At 31.0% G+C, this 23479-nt stretch overlaps 6 protein-coding genes and 1 pseudogene across 7 annotated transcripts, besides 2 other annotated features; 3 read left to right on the forward strand and 4 right to left on the reverse strand.

Moving 5' to 3' along the window:
• Window positions 1-4253: part of a mobile genetic element that runs on past the window's edge.
• TVAGG3_0912940 lies at window positions 671-1636 on the reverse strand (annotated as a pseudogene). The gene has a single exon. A coding segment is annotated over exon 1 (966 nt).
• A 3260-nt stretch (window positions 4254-7513) lies between the features above and the next one.
• On the forward strand, window positions 7514-8284 carry TVAGG3_0912950 (uncharacterized protein; the record flags this gene model as incomplete). The annotated part of the gene is made up of 1 exon (XM_051251890.1): window positions 7514-8284. A coding segment is annotated over one exon (771 nt), but the record flags the coding sequence as incomplete, so codon positions are not given.
• A 293-nt stretch (window positions 8285-8577) lies between these two features.
• Window positions 8578-22754: a mobile genetic element.
• TVAGG3_0912970 (uncharacterized protein) lies at window positions 10657-10932 on the forward strand (the record flags this gene model as incomplete). Its single annotated transcript, XM_051251891.1, has 1 exon — window positions 10657-10932. The coding sequence occupies one exon, from the start codon at window positions 10657-10659 to the stop codon at window positions 10930-10932; it is 276 nt and encodes a 91-aa protein (XP_051077465.1).
• Window positions 12976-14850, forward strand: TVAGG3_0912980 (phage tail repeat-like family; the record flags this gene model as incomplete). The annotated part of the gene is made up of 1 exon (XM_051251892.1): window positions 12976-14850. The coding sequence occupies one exon, from the start codon at window positions 12976-12978 to the stop codon at window positions 14848-14850; it is 1875 nt and encodes a 624-aa protein (XP_051077466.1).
• Window positions 16172-16435, reverse strand: TVAGG3_0912990 (uncharacterized protein; the record flags this gene model as incomplete). The annotated part of the gene is made up of 1 exon (XM_051251893.1): window positions 16172-16435. The coding sequence occupies one exon, from the start codon at window positions 16433-16435 to the stop codon at window positions 16172-16174; it is 264 nt and encodes an 87-aa protein (XP_051077467.1).
• On the reverse strand, window positions 18201-19256 carry TVAGG3_0913000 (DNA/RNA polymerase superfamily; the record flags this gene model as incomplete). Its single annotated transcript, XM_051251894.1, has 1 exon — window positions 18201-19256. A coding segment is annotated over one exon (1056 nt), but the record flags the coding sequence as incomplete, so codon positions are not given.
• TVAGG3_0913010 (uncharacterized protein) lies at window positions 21687-22637 on the reverse strand (the record flags this gene model as incomplete). Its single annotated transcript, XM_051251895.1, has 1 exon — window positions 21687-22637. The coding sequence occupies one exon, from the start codon at window positions 22635-22637 to the stop codon at window positions 21687-21689; it is 951 nt and encodes a 316-aa protein (XP_051077469.1).
• Window positions 22755-23479: the final 725 nt, after the last annotated feature.

Raw genomic sequence — 23479 nt, forward strand, 5'->3', positions numbered from 1 at the left:
CTCTAGCTTGTGGTTGTACTGAGTTTCTCAAAGCGAACCATTCATAGTTTGCCCATGTTACTGTTTGAACTAAGTCAGAGTTAGAATATATCTTATATCCCATGAAAACTTCTGGAGCATATTGGTATCCGACATAGAAAATTCCATTGCAACCTTTCTTGTCAGACAACTTGGCAGAAGGTTTTATTTCAATGTCTTGTTCCACGTATAAGAAAGAGTTGTCAATAGAAATTATATGAAACCTGTCGCATGCAATATCTACTGTTGTTGAAGAACCTTCTCCAAACTCACCTACGTTTCCATAAGAAACAGCAGTTGTATATTCGTAAGTTCCAGGAACTATTTCTGACTTCTAATGGCATTGTCGCATTCGTTATACCATTCGGAAACATTTCCATTCATAGCATCCAAAACTGTTGGCGTTATATTCTGAGCGGCGTACATTTCATATGTGTAAAAATATAGAATAGTTGGATTTATATGTCATAATAGAACCCACGTGGACCAAGCTTTACTTTCTTCCTGACTGAGTTTTTAACTCTTCTTTTTCCTTCATTGCCCTCTGCTTGAAGTTGTTGCATCTTTGCATTATGTTCATCTAGTATGTTGCAAATTTCCCATGTCCTTTTTGCCTTTGGGCTCTGGTCGCCCATCTCAGGTAACCTATATCCTAGAAAGAGTTTGTCATAGTTTGTATTTGAGTCTTCGCGTATTGTTTGTATGACTCTTTCCTGAGTTTCCGGTTCAAGCTCTTCAAACAGTGCCTGTCCATATGGAATAAGCTCGTTTCCAAATATATGTTTTTGTAGCCATTCTGGTTTTCTTTCCATGTTACCAACTATATCTTTTGTGAATGGGAAAGCTTCTACCCAATCTTTCAGTCTTGCGTCGTTTATTTCTGTAGTTGGTTTTATTTGTCAAGGAACATGTTTTTCAATACTAACATTTCATTTGGTACTGTCCATTTGAGTTTTCTTAAATATTCATCCCTTCTCGATTCATCGCCTGCAAAGTAAGTTTTTATGACATTTTGTAAACTTTCGTTTGCAAGGTCATGTACAATAGGTTCTCTTCCTTCTCCCTCCCTAACTTTCTTTCTAAACTCTTCACCAAATATACCATCTCTATGGTTCTGTGTAGTTCTTTGAGATAAATGTTCTAGAACGTCAGGTGTTATATTTCCATCAGCCATGTTCATTTCATACTGGTTCAAAATATCTGCATCTTTCATATCTTTCAATGGCATTAAAGCCGCGCTTAAAATACCAGCTATATCTGGTTCACCATTGACTTCCATTGCGTCTACAACTTCTTGGAATTGTGGTTGTAAGTTTATGAACCACCTATCTGGATTAGCTTTATGACCCCATCTCATTGTAGTTCCATCGTCTGCAGAAACAAAAGTAGGTTTGTTTCCATCTTGGTTAGGTTCTGAATGAACTTTAAACAATGTTTCATTTCTATATGTTTTCTTGAAATTTAACCTTTTATTTTCACCGAGTTCATCCGAAGATTGAACGTTAAATGCTCGTAAGTAAAAAGGGTTGTTGTATTTGTGTACATTTTCTTTCAGTACTTCCATTCTATGCTGAATATTTTCATCTGGTGTTGGAGTCTTTTGTATGTCGGCAAACATTTTTCGATATTCTTCTACTATGTCAGCCGAATTTTTTTTAGACTCTTGGAAAGATTCCATATTCTCCGCATACTCTTGTTGAGGGTCAAGATTTTTCGGCTGTTCCAAATCTTCATCTAGTTCTGTGAAGTTAGTTTCAAAGGAAGGACTTGTTCGTTTCCTTCAGGTCTTTCTAGCTGTTGTTGCTGAACTATTTCTTCCATGTCTGGTTGTATCTGAACTTCTTCCTGTGGAGTTTCTTGTACCTCATCTGCTGGCATTTCATATATTCCGAACCGTTTTCAACAATTTCCCTATCTACGTCATCCGCATTCATAAGCTTTTGTTCTTTCGTTCCGTCTCTATTTTTTACGCGTTTCATGACGAAAGTTGAATTGTCATTTAGCTCTGACATCAAATATCTCGGAGTAAATTCATCCATGTCATTTGGATGATATGCTATTAAATCATATCCCTTTGCGAGCTTGTATTTTCCAGGTTTGAGATTATATCCGTTTTGGTGCTGAGCCATAAAGCTAAATAGGTTCGGGTCAGTATTTCCATCCTTGAACTTTCCAATAGCTTCTTTATATCTGTCACTAAAGTCAACAGTATCTGGGAAACCACACTCTTCTTTAAGCATTTTTAAGAATTCTTGGTTTCCTTGTTCTCTACTTCTTTTATGTCCTTGCTCTGGTTGTGGTTGCTGTGCTGGTTGTGGAGGTGGTTGCTGTGCTGGTTGTTGTGCTGGTTGTTGTGTTGGTTGTTGTGTTGGTTGTTGTGCTGGTTGTTGTGCATGCCTGTGTCTGTGTCCATGTGACGATGTAAATGTTCTAGGTAGTCCTGGTGCAGGTGCTTCTCTTGGAGGGTTTGGTGGTATATAAGTTCCACCAGCTGGCACATATGTTCCATCTGCAGCGTAATGTCCTACCTGACTTTTCGTTTTTAAGAAAGCATTTACTAGGTCTGTTTTGGTCTGTTGTAACTCTTTTTCTTGACTTTTCACAACAGTTGCTCTAACGGCGTCATAGGCACTTTGAACTGCCTGTCTCGTTGCTGCATCTGTTATTTTCGTCATATTTTGTGCTACTTCTCTTAACTCGTTGTCGAAACCTTCAGACTTCAGTTTCTTTCCAGATGAGAAGTCGTTCACTAGTTTCACCTTACTATGAAGAGCTTCGAAGGCGTTCTTAAAGTCAGCATTCATTAAAGCTTCATTTGAACTGTCTTCATCCGCTTGTATTTTTGTCCTTATTGACCCTATGAGTTGGGCTGCTTTAGCGTTGGCTTGGGCATCTAACCAGTCATTGTTGGCTTTTATATATTCTGCGCTTTTCATTGCCTTTTGCATAGCCGCGTCGTTATTTTTACTTTCTTGTGCTAAGTTTTCATACTGTACGGTTTGGTTTTGCAACTGTAAAAGTTTTTCTGCCTTACATTTGCTTCAACTTCCTTTTTATACTCATCGCTATCCATATATGTCTTCAGGGCTTTTTGTTTTATTTCTTCATCTTTCAGTACTTTATATCGAGTAGTATGGTTTTTCAAATTTATGACATCTTGTTCCATTTTTGCTACTTCTGCTGCTTTTTTCTGACACTTTTTTCGCATATTCCTCTGTACTTAGTTCTTTCAGTTGTTCTTCTTTCTTCTTTTTCTCTACGTTTAACTCATTGAGTTTCTTTGTGTGTCTGTCATATTCTAGTTTCTTTTCGTTTTCACTTATTTGTTTCTGTATGTCTATGTTTGACTTTTTGACATCTGTTATTTGATTTTTGAGTGAACTCAAATTCATTTGACTTTGAGGGTTATAGGCTGTTCCGTCTGCAGCTCCACCATAGCCTGCCATTTTCGCTAAAAGTGCCGCTCTTAAACCTCCACTCTGTGCACAACAACTCGGTTTAAAAGCATAGGGTTGCTTGACATTTGTTGCAACATAGTGGGGTCATTCAGCATTTGTTGTTGCAACTGTTGTTGTGGTGTTAGTCTTACTATTGGATGTTTCAATGCTCTCTTCCTCTTACGTATATTCTTACGTAGCTTACGTGGCATTTTAAGTGAAGTTAAAAAGCGGTTTTTGACAGATGTTTATATGACACTTTTTGTTCAGCACAAAAAACTACTCGGTCAAAGTGTTGTCAGTTTTGTAAAATAACCGTCCTATCTCCGTGCCTATGACGAAGAAATCTTGACAAATTCAAGAGGGTAGAAAAGAGGTTAGAAAAGAGGTTATATCTAACCTTCTACCCTAAACATTATTTTTGTCTGATTTTACGAAGAAGTCTTGACAAAACATTTACGAAGAAGTCTTGACAAAACATTTACGAAGAAGTCTTGACAAAACATTTACGAAGAAGTCTTGACAAAACATTTACGAAGAAGTCTTGACAAAACATTTACGAAGAAGTCTTGACAAAACATGAAAACATATATAATTTGTGAAAAGCTCCTGGAAGACCCGTATATATAAGACCTTCATTATACTAAACATCTTCGGGGGCTAGAAGGCACGAAGTGCCTGGAAGCCATCCCCCAAGAAAAAAAAACTTCATTATACTCATTCATCCTCAGGGCTAGAAGGCACGAAGTGCCTGGAAGCCCCACTACCTTTTTTTTTTTTTTTTTTTTTTTTTTTTTTTTTTTTTTTTTTTTTTTGACCTATTAAGAAAAGCAGTAATGAAAAGAAAATCTGAAATTCATAAAAATTACAAGTTTCTGATGACAATTAGCTTAATTAAACCAGGTACAAGATTATATAATTGTATTTTCTATCCAATTATCCATATAATATCTTATCCAGAAAAAATAACTTGATCAATACCAAATGATTTTTTAACTAGTAAATAAAGTATTTTTTTACACACACATTGTATATCATAGTTTTTTTTTGGTTTCGCAAAACATCCAAAAACAAATATGCTATAAAAGTGACAATTTTAGCAAAACGAAACCCTTATTTTTATGATAATAAAATGTTGCAAAGTTAAGTTTGGATTCAATAAATTTAAGAAAATTTTATTTTACAATGAAATTATAAGAAAGGATGTTTTTATCCTATGTCAAAGAGAATACATTTGTAGATCCCGACTTTTGACATGGTTGAAAATTCCAAAAAAAAATTCAAAATTTAAAAAAAATTAAAAAATATAAATTTCATGTTAAAAAATGATTTTTGAAATTTTTTTGGAAAAATAGAATGTCATATTTTTATGTTTTATTGCTATTTTTTACGAAATCAATAAAATATTTGTTAATTTGGCTGAGATTATAAATAAAATCTTTCTAAATCTTGCAATTGATTGCTAAAATCTGTTTTATGTATTAATTGGCATTGAGATTCGTTATAAAAGAATGCGAATTATTTTGTATGAGTAAACGTATTTTGTAAAATTTCAAATTCTCTTCTCTCATTACTTACCTTAGATCTCTCGGCTTTTAGCTCTCAGATTTCGCTCATAGAACTCAGGTTTTAGTTATGTACTCATAGATGTATCATTACTGCCCGCAGATCTCTCATTACTACCTTACTAACCAGATCTTAACTCTCATTACTACCTTACTAACCAGATCTTAACTCTCATTACTACCTTACTAACCAGATCTTAACTCTCATTACTACCTTACTAACCAGATCTTAACTCTCATTACTACCTTACTAACCAGATCTTAACTCTCATTACTACCTTACTAACCAGATCTTAACTCTCATTACTACCTTACTAACCAGATCTTAACTCTCATTACTACCTTACTAACCAGATCTTAACTCTCATTACTACCTTACTAACCAGATCTTAACTCTCATTACTACCTTACTAACCAGATCTTAACTCTCATTACTACCTTACTAACCAGATCTTAACTCTCATTACTACCTTACTAACCAGATCTTAACTCTCATTACTACCTTACTAACCAGATCTTAACTCTCATTACTACCTTACTAACCAGATCTTAACTCTCATTACTACCTTACTAACCAGATCTTAACTCTCATTACTACCTTACTAACCAGATCTTAACTCTCATTACTACCTTACTAACCAGATCTTAACTCTCATTACTACCTTACTAACCAGATCTTAACTCTCATTACTACCTTACTAACCAGATCTTAACTCTCATTACTACCTTACTAACCAGATCTTAACTCTCATTACTACCTTACTAACCAGATCTTAACTCTCATTACTACCTTACTAACCAGATCTTAACTCTCATTACTACCTTACTAACCAGATCTTAACTCTCATTACTACCTTACTAACCAGATCTTAACTCTCATTACTACCTTACTAACCAGATCTTAACTCTCATTACTACCTTACTAACCAGATCTTAACTCTCATTACTACCTTACTAACCAGATCTTAACTCTCATTACTACCTTACTAACCAGATCTTAACTCTCATTACTACCTTACTCATCAGATATCTAATTATTTTCATATGATTTCTCACATCTCACTCAAGTCTCATTACTTACCCTATCTTTTTAACCTTTTCTGATAATTACTGAAATAACTAAATCCTTTTTTTAGTTTAATTCTGATATTAAATTTTTAAAATCTCTTTAATTTTTTGAACTACGCCTTTAATTTGTAATTGCCGATTTCACAGATTTGAACCATTTAATAAAATAACATTATTCAACTTAATCATATCAAACATGGTAAGTAGTATATGTTGAAGGGTTTTGTGACTTTTTTTGTAAACGTAAGAATTCATACATTTTTGAGCGATTTTGTATCATTTTTTTTTACATATGAAGTAAAAAATGTATGATTTTTACGGTTTTTATTCTTACGTTTTTGAATAAATCAAGATTTAAAAATTTTCAGAATCGTAAGAAATTTTCACTAAACCCATACATAATGAAATAAAAAAATAAAAAAATAAACTTTAAGAAACTAATGATTATTTGAATTTATGAAATCAATAATTTGATTTATTCGCTCTTCAATAATTTCTATTCTTTTTGTTAAATCATCTATTTTCATTAATGAGGTGATTCTTGATTGAGGAATAGATTTCAAACTAACCACTCCTTTTATTTTTGAAATTTTGAATCCATGACCCTCCGGGTCTTGGACTCTGTCCTCAACTTTAAACATTTTATTCAATTTACATGTTGTCAATTCTTCAAATAATTTTTTATTATTAGCATAATAGTCATTAAATTCTTCAACAGATGAAAAAATTTTTATTTCAGTGATGGGTTTAACAACGTTTATTTTTTGTTTTTTGTTCATTTATTTCTTCCTCCTCTGTTTCATTTATTTTTAAAATTGGTTTCATTTATGATTAAATAAAAATTAGAATATAAGTGATGAAATATATTTTTTAATTAATATTAAATCAGAAATGGCGGCAGGATTCTTTAAAAAATTATGGGAAGGAATTAAGAAAGCTGCAAGTTGGGTTCATCAAAAGATTAAAACCCGTTGCAAACTTTTTGGCACCAGTAGCGAAAACGGCAGGAACTATCATAGGTGGAGTATTAGGTGCTAAAGCAGGTAATCCGGCGATGGGAGCACAAGCAGGTAACGCAGTTGGTGGAATTGCTGAAGGAATACTTAATAAAATAGGAGGAAAGTAGTGGAAAAATAAATATTATTTTTATCTAGTATCGGTTGTAGTCGACGATAAACTTTATCTCCTTTATTTAATACTTCCCTTACCGGAACATTAGGTGCTATTTGTTCAGCAACGTCACTAATTGCTTCTTTATTCTTAAATATCCAATTTGCTCCTTCTTCATTGTTTCCCAAACTTTATGCGCTCCTCTTTTTACTTTATCCCACAGTTTCTTAAAGAATCCTGCAGCCATAGTTGATTATTTCATTAAAATTAAAAATTCATTTTCATCTTTTAATTTTGATTTTTTATTTATAATAAATGACGACTAACTATTTGGTGCCAAACACTAAACCGATTAATGGAAATGTGTTTCATTCATTCGAAAAGATAAATGAAATATTCGCAAAGAATGACGGTAGAAGATATTATAGAGAACTTGAAAGTTCATGCTATGACTCTGATGCTCCATATTTTGATGATAAACAAACTCATTTAAGAATTACAAATCCGGCTCATGATGTGAACCAATTAGGTGACACATATATTAAACGCAAAGTTAAAGCAACTCTAGTTTCAAATAAAGCTTTCACATGTGATGCCGCTTTTAAATGCATGCGTTTATTCGTTGGTTACAAATCATCAAATCAAAGCTTTAAACAATTAGAAGTAGAAACCGAAAGAGGTGATGCCGGTTATCTTCAGATGGATTGCGCCCGTGAATCTTTCGCATTTGCAACATATAAACCAAAATCAGAAAGGAAAGTTAAAAAGTTTGTTCATTCGTTATATAATAATGTTCAAAAATATGATAACTCAGTATGTGGTAAATATATTGACCCTTCAGAAGTTTTCAAGAAAGCAAATGAAGAAGTTGATGTCACTTTTGATATGATTATTCCGGTAAATGATTTGTTAGCATTTCAGGCGTTCGATGATTATCCTAAATCATTTGGTGAAATCATTCTTAAATATTATGTTTTCAGGGATACTTTAGTATTTTGTCAGGTTGACCCGTTAAGAGTTGCTGATTTACAAAATTACGTTTATGAAAAGATAACTGATGAAAATTATGAAAAGATTATGAATCATGTTTATAAATATGATCGCAAATTCCAACAAATCGGACTTCCTGCCAAATTAATTACAAGCTTAGCCGCTACATCTGCTGACGCAACAGTTGAGACGTTATTATTTCATGCACAAAGATGGAAGTTTTAGAGGATAAATGCATTACACCAGGATACGGTTTAATTGAAGAATCAGTTAAAGCAATACCACGTTTATTCAGTAAGGAAGATCCATTCATGATTCCAGCTCAACATATTGACGTTCGTTCACTAAATGGAGGTTGCATCACTCCTGAAGGTATCAGCTCAGATTTCTCATACGCTCTTCATAATGTTACAGATGTTGTGTTAACATTTCCGAAGAATGCAATGCAAAGAACAGTTTTAGAAAATCCAATGCTTCGAGGTCTTCAGGTCACTATAGATTCCAGAAACTTCCCCGATCAAGCGATGACCACAGTGGGTGACATATTCTTTACACGTATGCTTCAAGCTTCTGATTTAGATGGAGTGAATGAATGCACGGAAGAATACGAGGACTCATTAACTAGACCACTGAATGATGATAATGGCACACCATTAGCTAGAACATGGAAAGACCAAACTTCATTCTTATGCACTATTCCAGTTCAACGTGATGGAGCGGGTATATTCTTTGATGGATTAGAAACTTTCAACTCACAAGTTACAGTACAAGTGAAAGCTTATCCAATCATTCAGGGTGAAAATGACACTTACTGTTCAAAGGTGACAAATCCTCCTCAGGTTTGGTTTACTAGGACTACATATTGGACATGGACACCGGATGAAGGTTTGAAATATCATCCAACAGGTACACCACCACAGTATAGAAGTTCATATGATGAAATATTGATGAATAGAAATGTTTAAAACTATAAATTTATTTTAGATTAAATGGATTTAAATTCATCTTATGAAGAATTAGCAGGAGTATATAATACATACGTAGATGATATGATTAATGAAGCATTGAGTGATAATAGAAATGCTCTATCTAAGGAAAAATTAATGAAAATTCCATATTCTGAATGTTACTTAAATTCAATCACTGCAGCAATTGGTAAACAAAATAAAGGTAAAACATTAACGATATTAAAACAAATTATCATTATTGCTAACACTTCCCCATTCACATGTGTTAATTTATATCAACCGTTCAGGTTCACCTTCAGATGATACATTTGAATCTTTAAAGCATTTAATCAAAATTCCAATTATTTATTTATCACAAGAAGAAGCAGAAGATTATTTAAAAAACTTTTTAATGTATAAAGAATTATATAATACAATCAAGAAGCAAGGATTAGAGGATAAAATTATTGATAAACAACGGGATGAATTATTTGAAACACTTTCTATTTCAAATTTTGATAGAGAATTTTTGCATTCACTCATTTTTCTAGATGATGGTGAAATCAAAACTAATAACAAATGAGAAATCATATTTTAATCAGTTATTAACTCAATGTCGACACATTCAGTGTTCATTCTTCATGGCTGTTCAATACTTCAAAGCATTAAGCACAAACATTAAATCAAATCTATCACCTTTTCATTTTCAGTGGTTTAGTCGTCAACAGTTGAACGTTATGCTTTATCAAGTGAATTTACCAATGAGCATTAATGAACTTTACACACAATATCAACAATTAGGTGAACATGGAAAAATAATAGTTGATTTAAATAAAGGTTCCATTAAATTCGAATAACTTTTTATAATTAATTTTTATTTTTTATTTATAATTAAACATGACAGAAATAGCAAATCTTCTACAGGTTCCATTAAAACAAGGGACAAACAAAAAGGGTGCATATAATAGAACTATGAAAGTTCCTGATGGAATGAAAGAATTAGTTCATATTGTTGCTGGTCTTCAAAAAGATGCAAAACAAATGAGAAACGTTTTAACATTACCAGAAGCTCAAGCATATGCCAAACGTCATGGTCCAAATTGGGAAGCACACGAAGCAGACATTACGGGTCCAAATGGAAAACCTGATGGTATAAATGAAGTTTTCGTTACTGATGGTCAAGGAAATATTAAAGTCATAAATGGTTATAAATTAACTATGTCTGATTATCCTAAACGCAAAGCATATAATGAACGTTATCCTATGCAATTTGATGAAAATGGAAAAGCTGTTAAACAATACATTGGAGAAGGTGAAAATGGTCCAATTAATTCATACCGTCATAATCCATATTCTTATTTCAATGCAGAATTAAATGCTATTGAAGAGGGACCGGATGGATTACCACGATATGTTAATCAGTTTGATGGTCAATATGCAAATTTGAGACCTGAAATTCCAGCTAAGAAATTCTTTAAAGTTGCTTTATTCGATCCAGTGTTCAATGAACAGAAAGAAGCAATGAAAGCAGAATTTAAACCAATTCAAGTGGCAAGAATTTCTTCATCTTCACTTGCAGAAGCGTTCAAGGAATTGATAAAGAAACCACTTTATTCTCAACAAGGTTATAACTTTGATTTAATTAAAGAAAGTGATAGACGTAAATTAGAAAAATCAGATGGTTTTAAGAATGCATGTAATGAAATGATTAAAGATATTGTAAATGATGAAATAAGACTGGAAGAAACTCAAAGCAATATCAATAACATTATTGGTGCAGTTACAAAGAAAGTATAAGCAAACAATGATGAACCTTGGGATATTACCGTAACAACTAAATAAAACTTTAAATATATATTTTTCTTTTTTATTCAATTATAAATGAGAAGACGTTTCACAAGTCAAAAGAACACTAACGCAAAAGCAGAGATTACGGTTGGTTATAACGTAAATGATGATAAATCACGAATTATTCAAAATGTTAAAGTTAATGTTAGCCCTGAATTAACAAGGTCAGCAACTCAACCAAATTTATTAACTCGTGACTTACCGAAGAATGAGGAGAATGAAGAAAACCATGAGAATGGAGACCCAATCATTTTATCTGAACCCGGTAAAGAACCCGTTGAAATTCCCACTTATCCAACATACCCCCACCTCTTTCATCAAACATCGAGAACCCAGGAATCTACGATTCCAGTCGCAATGCGCCATATAAAGTAGACATTAATTCTGAATTAATGAAAATTTACCGTGATATAATAACCGATAATTATGATTCAATAATAAATTTAATTGACCAATCCGGTTTAATTATTTTACCTTATGAATCATTAATTCACATTATCGCCATTCTTTGTGATGTTCAAGATTCAGACGTTAAGATTCAATTTTTCATAGATGATGAGGTTTCATGCTGTGGAACAGTTGCAAAAATAAATCCTATAAAGGATATTAGCACAATTAAGATATCAAAGAATGGAACAACAACTGAACTACATTTAACATATAATGATATTTATAATAAAATAGTTGATGAATATAAAATATCACTTGAAAAATTCTTTGTTAAGGCTATTTAATATTCAAGCATTAACATTATCGAATAATAATCCTTTGAATCATAATCAATAATAATTGACCTTTCACCAGTTTCTATCGTTTGTTTTATTTCTTTTTGTTTCCCACTATCTGGATCGGTCATTGTAATTGTTTTTGTTATAGTATCAGCTTTATCTTTAACTTCAATCTTTTTTCCATCAGGATATTTAAACCAAAATTCCAAAAATTCGATATTGTCAATCTGTTCATATTTTAATCTATCAATTACATTTTTAATACCATCTGAAAATCTTATGAAATGGTCATTATATGGGTTTGATTGAACTAAATTTGAATGAAGTGAAATATAACCTGATGATGAATATGACATCGACTCATATTTTCTGAAAACACTAAAATTTATAACATGAATGAATTTCTTATTCGTTGAATTTATGAATTCTTGAGGTAATCTTATTCTAGTTTTATTTATCACTGGAAAATAACGCTTTACCATATTTTTAATCGTAATAAAAAATGTCAATTATCAATATTATTTCGAATAATAACTGTGAATTAAATTTAACAGTTAGCGGAATTTATAATGTTACTCTCGTTTCTGTGAGTGGTAAATTTAATCCCATTCTTTTAGACCCTTCAGATTATATATCATTTATTAAAGATGACCATGAGCCGCATAGCGGCGGGGTCGTAGACCTAAAAACGTATGATATGTATATAAAAAATGTGATAGTGAAATGGGATATTAACACGATTTTAAGTTATTTAAATGAATCATTTATCGTATGGTATGAAGAAAATTTTAAATCAAAACCTGATAAACTTTTTGAACTTGATGAAATAAATAATCTTATTAAATTTCCGCTGAAAATTAAATTTTGTACTCCTCGTCTTCGTTCATTGTTGGGGATATTAAATTTTGAAAAAGATGTTGGGGATGTTTTGTATTCCGACACTGGTCCCAATTTCATTTTAATCAAATGTGATAAAGTTAATACCCCAATGAGATTTTCACACCAAACATTAGACCCTAACTCTTATCCATCAATTCAAAACATTTTATCCATCAACTTAAACACATTTTCTTTATCATATCCGTTTCAATTATCTGGGAATTCATTTATTCTTCATTCAAAAGATTTATCAAATATTAAATTTAGAATAACTGACCTATTTGATTGTGATTTAGAATTTATGAATGAAATATTATGGCAATTTCAAATAGAAAAAATAGCTGATGAGATAACGGATTAAATATTTATTTTTAAATCGTAATAAATGATTAAACAACAGCAACCACAACAACTTAAGGCACAAAGCGCCCAGGTCCCTCAGACCATTACATACGCCGTATATGCATATAATTCAAAGACGGCAGAACAAACACAAAGGTTGAAATATGGAGATTTGGAGATAGTATTGAAAAATGAACATTTCGAATTCGTTTGCAAGGGTGGTGCAGTGATATCAAATATAAAAGAAATTTTATTTATGAATTCAAAAATTAAAGGAATAACGGATGATATAACATCAATTCCACCAGAAGAACAAAGATATTACGCATTAAATGCATTTCCTAAAGTTTTGAAGATTGGAAGATTTAATTTAAATGAGGAATTCATAGAAGGTTTCCTAAATGACATAATGAAGAAAGCAGATAAGGAATACGTTCATACTGAGTTCGCATATGTGGCAAGTGTGTTAGTGAAGAAGGCATATAAGGAATATGTGGATGAAAAAGATAATGAAATTATAAAAAGGGTTGAATGGTACCATGAACGGACATCGAAGATTTTAGAAGGTAAAGCCAATACAGGGTGGGTTTCAGGATGTTTAGACCTTAAAGCGGATAAAACTTATGTTAACGATGAGTTAAATAAGAAGGCAGATAAAACATATGTTAACGATGAGTTAAATAAGAAGTCAGATAAAACATATGTTAACGATGAGTTAAATAAGAAGGCAGATAAGGAATATGTTAACGATGAGTTAGGGAAGAAGGCAGATAAAACATACGTTAACGATGAGTTAAATAAGAAGTCAGATAAAACATATGTTAACGATGAGTTAAATAAGAAAGCAGATCAGGAATATGTTAACGATGAGTTAAATAAGAAGGCAGATAAGGAATATGTTAACGAAATATACCAAAGTTTGATAGGAACAAAAAATATTGAAACTATTGTTGGTGACTTTTCTGTCAATGAAGAAAATAAATATTTTAGATGGGAGTTTGTACAGTCCTTAAGAAATGGTATACGGTATAAACTCATTCCGAAAAATAATAATGAAATGTATGTAAGCTATAAAAAGAATGATGGCACACAAGTTAAAGTTCCATTAGACAACAACTGCTACTTAAACTTATATGGAGACGAACAAAAGAAATATTTAAGAGTTTATGAAATGGCAGATATGACATTGCCTGACCCAGCTCCAGCACCATATTATTATGACTATGGTGTTGACGCACGTGTAGACCCAAAAAAGCAAACATTATATTTAGAATATTATAGATATAAAAGATATAATGCAATAGAAAAAACGAGAATAGTATACTATTTTGAAGATGACAGAAATAAATATTATAGTCAAGATTTTACCTACCCTGAAAACATAAGATTATATTATAAAAAATATTCTGACACAAACCAGAAGAAACCTGAAATAGTTACACTATATTTTAAGTTCAAAAGAGACAATCCTATAATATCTCATATGTTTGATTTAATGAACCCAGTAGGTTCTATTTATACATCTATGGATGCGAGAGGTCCTCAAGTAATGTTTGGTGTTGGTGCATGGAAACAAATAGTTGACAGGTTTTTGTATTGTGCAAACTCTTCAAAGGAAACAGGTGGAAGTAAAACGATTTCAGGTGAAAACTTACCTGCACACAGTCACTACATAGATTTAAGTACATCTCAAGCAGGTTGGCATAAGCATAGATATTGGGATTGGTCAGGAATGACAAAAGGTAAAGGATATGATGTTAAAGATGATGTTAAGTTTGCTATAAATTGTTACTGGAGTGACACTCAGGGAGAAGGAAACCATACACATTTCGTTTCAGGATATACACAAACAACGGGACAAAGTAAAGAATACATGCCACCTTACATGACTGTATTCGCATGGTATAGAGTTCAATGAACGCTCAATGTTTGTGAAACAAACTTTAGGAGCTCCAAAAGAGCAAACGACATAATTTAAATTTTTATTTTAGTATAAATGAAGATTCTACCATATGGTGTTATTGGAAGAGATAAAGATGGAAACCCAATATTTGATCCAAAGTTAAAATTAAAGTTACTGACAAGACAACAACTTGAAAAGTTGCTGAAACCAAAACAGGATGAGAAAATGAGAAAGAAAAAAATTTAAATTATGTAATTTTATTTTTATCATAAATGACAAAATTAATTAAGCCAACTATTTCTAAATTAATGATACCAATGAAATCATTTCATGGAGTACTTATCCCAGGTTCTTCACAATTAGCCGGGGCAAGTGTTGTGACTCAAGGTGGAACATTAGCGAATCCATTCAAATTATTAACTAAAGATGAACTTAATAAAATGATGATAAAATAACTGATAACAAAATTTTATTTCACTACTACCATAAAAACAGGTGAAAAAACAGGTGAAATCTCACCTAGCCGCTTTGCGGCTCTGACCCTTTGGGTCTCTTCACCTAAACATGGGCTTCGCCCTTGCCGCTAGCGGCTTATTTTTGTTCAAAGCTTCCACGAGAGAAAAGATTCCTCATTCGCTAAGGATTCCAAAAATGAAAAAATCATTGATTTCGGCTGAGAAAAAACAGCAAAAACCCTTCTTCCACGGGAACAAAGAAATAAAGAAGAAATAAAGAAGAAATAAAGTAAATTTTTTATTTATTCCCGTGGAAGATAGAGCACTTTTATGATACTTTTTATTCACGACAAACAAGACAAACAAAGAAAATGAGAAAATACGGCGCCGTCGCGGTTCGAACCACAGACCCTGACCCCTCCATAACACCGCCTTAGACCACTGTGCTACGTAGCCTGTCGACATAAGATTTTATAAATTGCATATTTGACGTAAATTTATTTCCCAGTTATTCAAAAATAATTAATAACTACCTTCCTCATTAATCCTGCTGTGTTGTTGTCAAAATGTCATGTTGTCAACATGGTAGCATGGTAGCACCTTTAGTTCTTCAAAAATAATTAATTATCGAATAACCTAAAAACATGAGACTTTGTCTCCGGACTCTTTGAGTCACTTAACGATAAAATAAGTGATAACAAATTTTTATTTTTATCATAAATGAATACCCCACAAGCTCAAAATTTACCACGAATCATAACAAGGGAGGAAATGATAAAAATGATGCAAGAACATGTTAAAAATAACAAACCACTAAAACTGAGAAAATGTGGTTATGCAGTAATGATGGAAAGAGAGATGTTGTCGAAGAGGAATAAAAATTAAATTTGGATTGAGTTTAAAAATTCATCTTTATTAAATTCATCTCTTCCAATCAATTTATTTATTCTATTAAATTCTTTTATTTTTGCTTCACTCAGTTTAAGGATTGAACGGTAAGTTTCTAATTTTTCGATTATTTCTTTATCGTTTTCAGCCCCACCGCATTGCGGCTTCTTTTTGTAATAGCATATTTTTGATTTAATTCTGTTTAGTTTCTTTTTATATTCATCGTCTGGACTCTTGGCTGCTTTGTTGTCACTCATTTCTTACGAAATAAAAAAAATTAAATATTATTTAAATATAATGGAGTAATAAAATAAATCGGAATTTCTATTAATTTATCGCCAACTTCAACTAATGCATTACCGTTAATATATCTAACAAATTCAGCTATTGTGTCAAATCTTCGTCTTCTTTTTGTCATTAATTTATCAGTTTTTCCATAATCGAGATGAATCAAAACTTTATCCCCTTGTTTAAAATTCATGAGCCCCGAATTAATTTGTTCACGTTTAACATCATTCAACCTTTCCATTTGCTTTCTAATATATTCCCATTCTTTTGAAATATCATTTTTCATTTCCACCGGTTTCATGTTTATAGTTCTATGCCATGTATTATTGTAATAATATACTAGCTGTTGTATGATGGAGTCATGATTTCCATCCCAGTATATCTGACCGTTAACCCCTAACACATCTCTAAGAGTTCTCATTACCGCATCAACTATTTTATTATGAAACGTATATGAAGAAGATGAGAAGTAAAAATTAATTTGTGGGAAATAATGAGCCATAGCTGCCTGAAATCCTTTATCACCATCACTCCTTATATTATCTACTCTTTCATGATCTAGTAAGTATTGAATAGCTCTTCTTGTTTCCTGTTCTGTTTTCCCTTTCACTGGAATGCAATATAAATATCTAGTGTTAATGTTAATGATGAATAAATAAGTAATGTTTCCTTTTGAATATTCCAGATGATCGATTTCGTATGAATATGGATATGGTGCAAATGAAGGGCGACTGAATTTTTTCTTTAACGGTTGAATTTTCGGGTCAATTGGTTTATTTAATATCTTGAAATCCTTTTTAAAATCTTTTTGCTTCTTTAATGTTTGAAATGGATATAATAAAGTGAATGATGAAGGATTAACTGAAGGAGGAGGTACTGTCGTTGGAGGTACTGTCGTTGGAGGTACTGTCGATGGAGGTTTTGGTGTTGTAAGTGGTTTAATTTTATCTGCTTTGATTTTGGATGATGAAGTTTTGGATTTGACACCCACTTTCATTAATTCTGGATGTATTCTGTTCATTTGTTTTAAATATGCTGTATATAAAGGTTTGATATACTTTCCCGCTTCGAGTTTATGTTGAAGGATGATTTCCAAAAGTTGATCTTCATTTAAAAGTCGGGCTGAATATGGTTTAACTAATGAATCATAAATTAAAGCTTGTGCATCATTTATGGTCTGAAGGACCTGGGCGTTTTGTACCTTTTGTTTTTGTTCCTTTGGCTTTTGTGGCTCGGGATTATATAAATTATATAATTCATCAATATCTTTTTTTGTTAATACTTTATTTTTGAAATCTTTCAACTGTTTAAGTTGTGATTTAGTTTTTCCCTTTGTATATTCATTATTTTTAATTTTGTCTTTAATTTTAGAAATTATTTTATCATGATATTTCAAAATTTCATTTTTATAATACGAATAATAATAATCCATATCATCACCCGTTATATTTTTATTATGTTTTTGGAGATATGCTTTTAAATCATAATAATCAAGAAAATTTTGATTAAATACTAAATCATCAATTAAAATTTTTAAATCTGTGTTATCCATTTATATAAAAATAAAATAAATGTTTTAAGGGTGCCCACCTCTTTGAATCATAGTATCAAAACCATCATTTACATATTGAATCACATCATTAACGGTTCCTTTTGTCTCTTCTGTGGCATTTTATTAAAAATAAAATAAATGTATTAAATAAATGGCATACAACATCCATTTTCACAACATACAGCCTTAGTGTGTGCTCCTGTTAATGCAGTCTTACCGATTGTTAAGCGAGTCATTGACCCGTTTTTAAGTTGTAAATTAATATTCTGACCATCGAAAATAACTTTATCATTTATTATATCCAAATAATTTTTAGGTGTTAATTGTTTATTTTGCCTTAAACTAACACCTTTCATTTTTTGTGCAATCTTTTTGAAGGAGTCTTCACCTATCACTCCGTTGAATGAAGTATAACATTTAGGACATAAAGCAACCATGTTATCACCTTGTTTCTCAATTGCTAAACCCAATAATTTTTTCTCATGTGCTTTTTCTTCAACTTTATTATTTAATTTAGGTTTAAATTTCTCATCAAAACAGAAGAAATCAAATGGTGCGAATTTGAAAATGTTTTTATCATAAAATTTTTTATCGGTAACAATCACCTGAAATGCTTGAGTGTTAGGAAGATTTGGATCGCCAGCGATTGCCCAATAAGATGAATCAGTATCACCTTCAATGAAATGAAAACGATTAACATCCAAGCATTTATACATAAAATCATAAATGAAAACCAAATACCAGTATTTTGCGTTATCTAAAGTAAAAAATGCCTCTTGTAAACATGTATCACATCTATAAAATCTATCTTTGAGCATCACTTGATACGTATCCTCTCCTATTTCTCTTATGTTTTTAAACTTATTTGACATACATGCAACGCGTGCCTTCTGTGTATTCATTATTTTAGTCTTTGCATAATTTTGTGTATTCATTGCATCGTAACCATATGATCCATTAAGCGAAATCTTGCAAAATAAACTTTTTCCTTTATTTCCTTCTAATTCAGCCTTTTGTCTTTCGTTCATAAATTCGTTCGCAAATTCATTAAAACAAGTGTTTTTAGTAAATGTTAAAATTGATTGAATGTCATCAATGATAAAATTAAATCTATCTATTAGATACCATAGATAATAAGAAGAAAATGGTTGATATTGGTTGTGTGTTGATGCTAACTGAGTTAATTTTCTCTGTTTCTGGTCAACTGGTAGATTGTTTGATTTCATGTAATTATACATAAAACTACCAATTGTTTTTTCATCTGTGATAATATCTAAGTTTCTTATTATCGGTAAAAAGTTTATGTAATCATTAATGTATTTTTCATCAATGTGACCCTTTACTTCAGCCACGAATAAAGTATTTTTCTTTCTAATAATTCCCAGTGCTTTTGCTTTCTTTGTTGCTGTATCACAAATGATAACTCCATTCAATCTTCCCGGCATATACATTTTATGGTCAGTATATTGAATGAAATCATGAGGATTAGATGAAAATGATGAAGGATATAATGAATTAAAGTCAACACCAACGAAATGAGTCATGATGTTGGTGGTGTCCTCATTTGATACAGTTTTAGTTTCTGGATTATATGAAAGTTTATTAATGTGCGTGATTCCTTTAAGATTTACTCTATGTTGAACATTTGATAACCACCAGTAATTCCATTACGGAGGATGTGATAAGCTTCAACTGAATCTAAAGTCATTGGTAAATTATTTTTTAATGCGTAATTTCTTAAATTGATTCTTAAACGTTGAACATCTTCATCTTTGTTTGATTTCACAACATTGCAATAACAACACATTAACTGACAATTTTCTTTAGTATGTGGTTTTTCATTATCTATTCTATCTAATGTTGGTTTATTAGCATATGTAAACGCTTTACCACACATTTTGCATTTAGATGAAAGGATTAAATCGTGATAGTATTGAAAATCATCCATTGAAACATTATTTTTAGTATCCCTTTCTGCTTTTTCATCTTGTTTCTTATATGCTTCAATTTTATATTTCCAATACTTTTTCGTTAATTCAAAACTTGATTCTATCTCTTCCTCAGGATATTTTTCATTAGGATTAAAGTCTTTATATGCTAAAGCGTAACGAATCATTGAAGCATTCGATGATAAAGAAAGATTATGAAGCATATCAATTTTATAAACAAATGTTTCTTCAATAATTTTATCGATTGGGTCAATCATAATTTCAACATCTTTATTGCAATAATGAATAAAATATTCTAATCTATTCTTAAAATTTTTAGCATCATTGAGATATATTTGATAATCACTATCTGATATAGTTTCTTGGTTAATGCTGAATAAAATGAATCTTTCGTGAATGGTTCCACTTTATATAATTCTTCTTCGTAATTCTCCCATGTGATAAATTGATAAGGGAAAAAGGATTTAACACGTGTTTTATTGTTTCCGAAATCTTGAGTGAATTGGTCCAATGTTCCACCCGCTATATAATTTCTGATGTCAATAAATCTCAATTCATATGGAATGTTTGTTTTCTTTACAATGACTTGCTTAAATTGTGAAGAAGAACCCAGCATTGATTTTATTTTCCATTTTGCAGTGTTTAAATCACGAAGAATTAAATTTAAATCAAACTTTCCCGAATTAAAACCTATGATATTCACTTTATTGAATTCCTCATCTAGAAGTTCTTTAAATGCTTCCTTCTGTTTCTCATTTAATGTCGTTTGCGGCTTCAATAATTCATCGTATTGTTCAATATTTGATTTAGCAACTAATGAACAGGTTGAAAATAAAAATTCAATCCAGTCAGAAATAAAAGAATCACTTGAAGTTAAGCAAAAATTCCTCGTATATGTTTTATCGTTTAATTTAACCGTTGATGATACCATGAATGGTTTTAAGTAAGCATTCAAAGTTGCACACTCAGAAAGTTGTAATTCTTCTTTAGTCTCTAATGTTTCAAAGTCAAAAGTAATATAATATCTTGTTGGTTTATAATATTTCTGCAAATTATGAGCTAATAACCACTGATATATCTTCTGTTTCGTAATATGTGGTGCATATGGTTGCTGTGTCTTTTGCAACTGAACGTCTTGAATTAATCTACCATTATTTTCTTTACATTTCTCACAATGTTTTAAAAATCTTCTTTGGTTTTTCCTTTCTGGGTCATCACGGATAGAATAAACTTCTTCTTTACAATATGGACAAACTTTATAGCCGGTGAATGCTTCAACGTCTGTTATTCTGTCAGCGTGAAGTTTTCCATTTGGACTCTGTGTTAATAAAATATTTACTGTTTCAAATTCTGGATCTATCATTATTGATTCCACTAATGGAAAGTCTACCTTGTTAATGTCTACGTCTTCCGGTTGAGGATCACAATAATAGAAATCAATATTAACGTTTAACATTCTCGCCAATCTCTCACTTTCTGATGTAATGTCAAACCCTTCATAGGCATCTATTGCTTCATTTAAATAGCTTCTACGAGTTTTAGGATTAACACCATCAGGAATGTTATAGAAGCGTTTAAATAACCTTCTACCTTCTGCTCTAATTTGATTATCATTCATTTTAGCTGTTCCGTTTTTGTTCATTTATGTAAGAACAAAAAATTAAAAAATAAATAAAAATAAAGTTTATTTTTAAAGTCCGAGACTCAGAGAGTCCAGGGCTAAAGCCCATAAAATGAATTAAGAACACATAAATTTTTATCATCTGTAACGTGACGGATACATTTTAATTTACTCAAGAATGTGTACCCTGATACATTAAATCTAATTCCTGTCTTATTTAATTTCACAACTTTGAAAAGGAATGTATGAATAGCTATAAAATGATGAGAAGATGTTTTATGGGTTGCTTCCATTTTTTCTGAAATAAATGAATAAATATAATGCTTATATGTTTTCATATCTTTTATGTTCTTAATAACGAATGGTATAGACTTTTCAACTTCGTCTTCCTTCGGTGCTGTTCTTTCATATGAAACATTATTGGTATCTTCAACAATGAAACCACAATCACATAAAATTTTATATGTACCAATTGTTTCTTTTGATATTTTATCTAATAAATCAAAAACTTTATCAACACCTGTGCATTTATTTAAATAATAATTTGTGTAAATATCGTGATCTTCTTTCTTAATCGTATTAGTTGCATATGTCACGTTTTTAAGAGCTTTTTTGAATTTCTCAGAATCAAGCGGGGGTGAAAGTAAGATACAAGGGTATTCTTCATTATCAATAAATTGTAACTTATGTTTACGAATAAATTTAGTACCTTCTTCTGAAAGTGTTTCGTCTATTTCACCATCTAATAAATTTTGTGTTGATTCTGAGACATAATTTTTATATCTTTCTTCATGAGATTTCTGAACTTCTGATTCTGAAGCTGGGATATTCATTAAATCCTCTACTTCATTTTCATTATATTTTTCAACTTCTCTTAATTCCTTAATTCTTTCATCTATTTCATCTCTTATTTTTTCCAGTCTTTCAATTTCATCATATTCATCATCTTTAATTCGTTCTTCATAATATTCAGGGAAAACATCAGGTTCTTTAGGTTTTTCTTTTTCAGATGTAGGATATAAGAAATTTAAAACATCATCTTTATTCATTTTTCCATCATAACCAAACTCATTTAAAAACTCGGCAAATTTTTGACAATTTCTTAAATAATATTTATTAACTTCATAACTCGCCTCCTCTAATATATCCTTTATTTCCTCGTTTGTGAATCCCAATTTTTAACGTCGTTAGTTTTGACGCTCATTTCATACAAAATAAAAAATAAATTATTCAAAAATGTAAGACATGAATTTTTAAAGTTTATTTTTTTTATTTTTTTTATTTTTTTATTTCATTATGTATGGGTTTAGTGAAAATTTCTTACGATTCTGAAAATTTTTAAATCTTGATTTATTCAAAAACGTAAGAATAAAAACCGTAAAAATCATACATTTTTTACTTCATATGTAAAAAAAAATGATACAAAATCGCTCAAAAATGTATGAATTCTTACGTTTACAAAAAAAGTCACAAAACCCTTCAACATATACTACTATGGTAGTTTGATTTTCAGATCTACATTTTAAAAACCTCTTTATTATCTTGAGTTATACTTTTATTATATAATACCTGAGTTCATAACTGAAAACTCTTAATTAGAGTACAATATTCAACTTAATCATAACAAGATTTGTTGAATTTCAAATTTGATTTATATCTTCCATCACTTAAAACTCTCACAGCTTACAATATAAGCTAAAAAGTATATTTTCATAGTAATAAAATTAATTATTAAATTTTTTACTTTTTCCTTTCCAAAACTAGAAAAAAAGGAAGGGAAAAGGGAAAAAGAAGAAAGAAAAGAGAAAGAGAAAAAAAAGAAGAGAAAAGAAGAAAAAATAATAATGAGCATATTATATAATTGTGGTCATAGGCCGAGTGGCGTGGAAAG

The sequence above is a fragment of the Trichomonas vaginalis genome, chromosome I, assembly GCF_026262505.1.
Source record: "Trichomonas vaginalis G3 chromosome I, whole genome shotgun sequence".
NCBI lineage: Eukaryota > Parabasalia > Trichomonadida > Trichomonadidae > Trichomonas > Trichomonas vaginalis.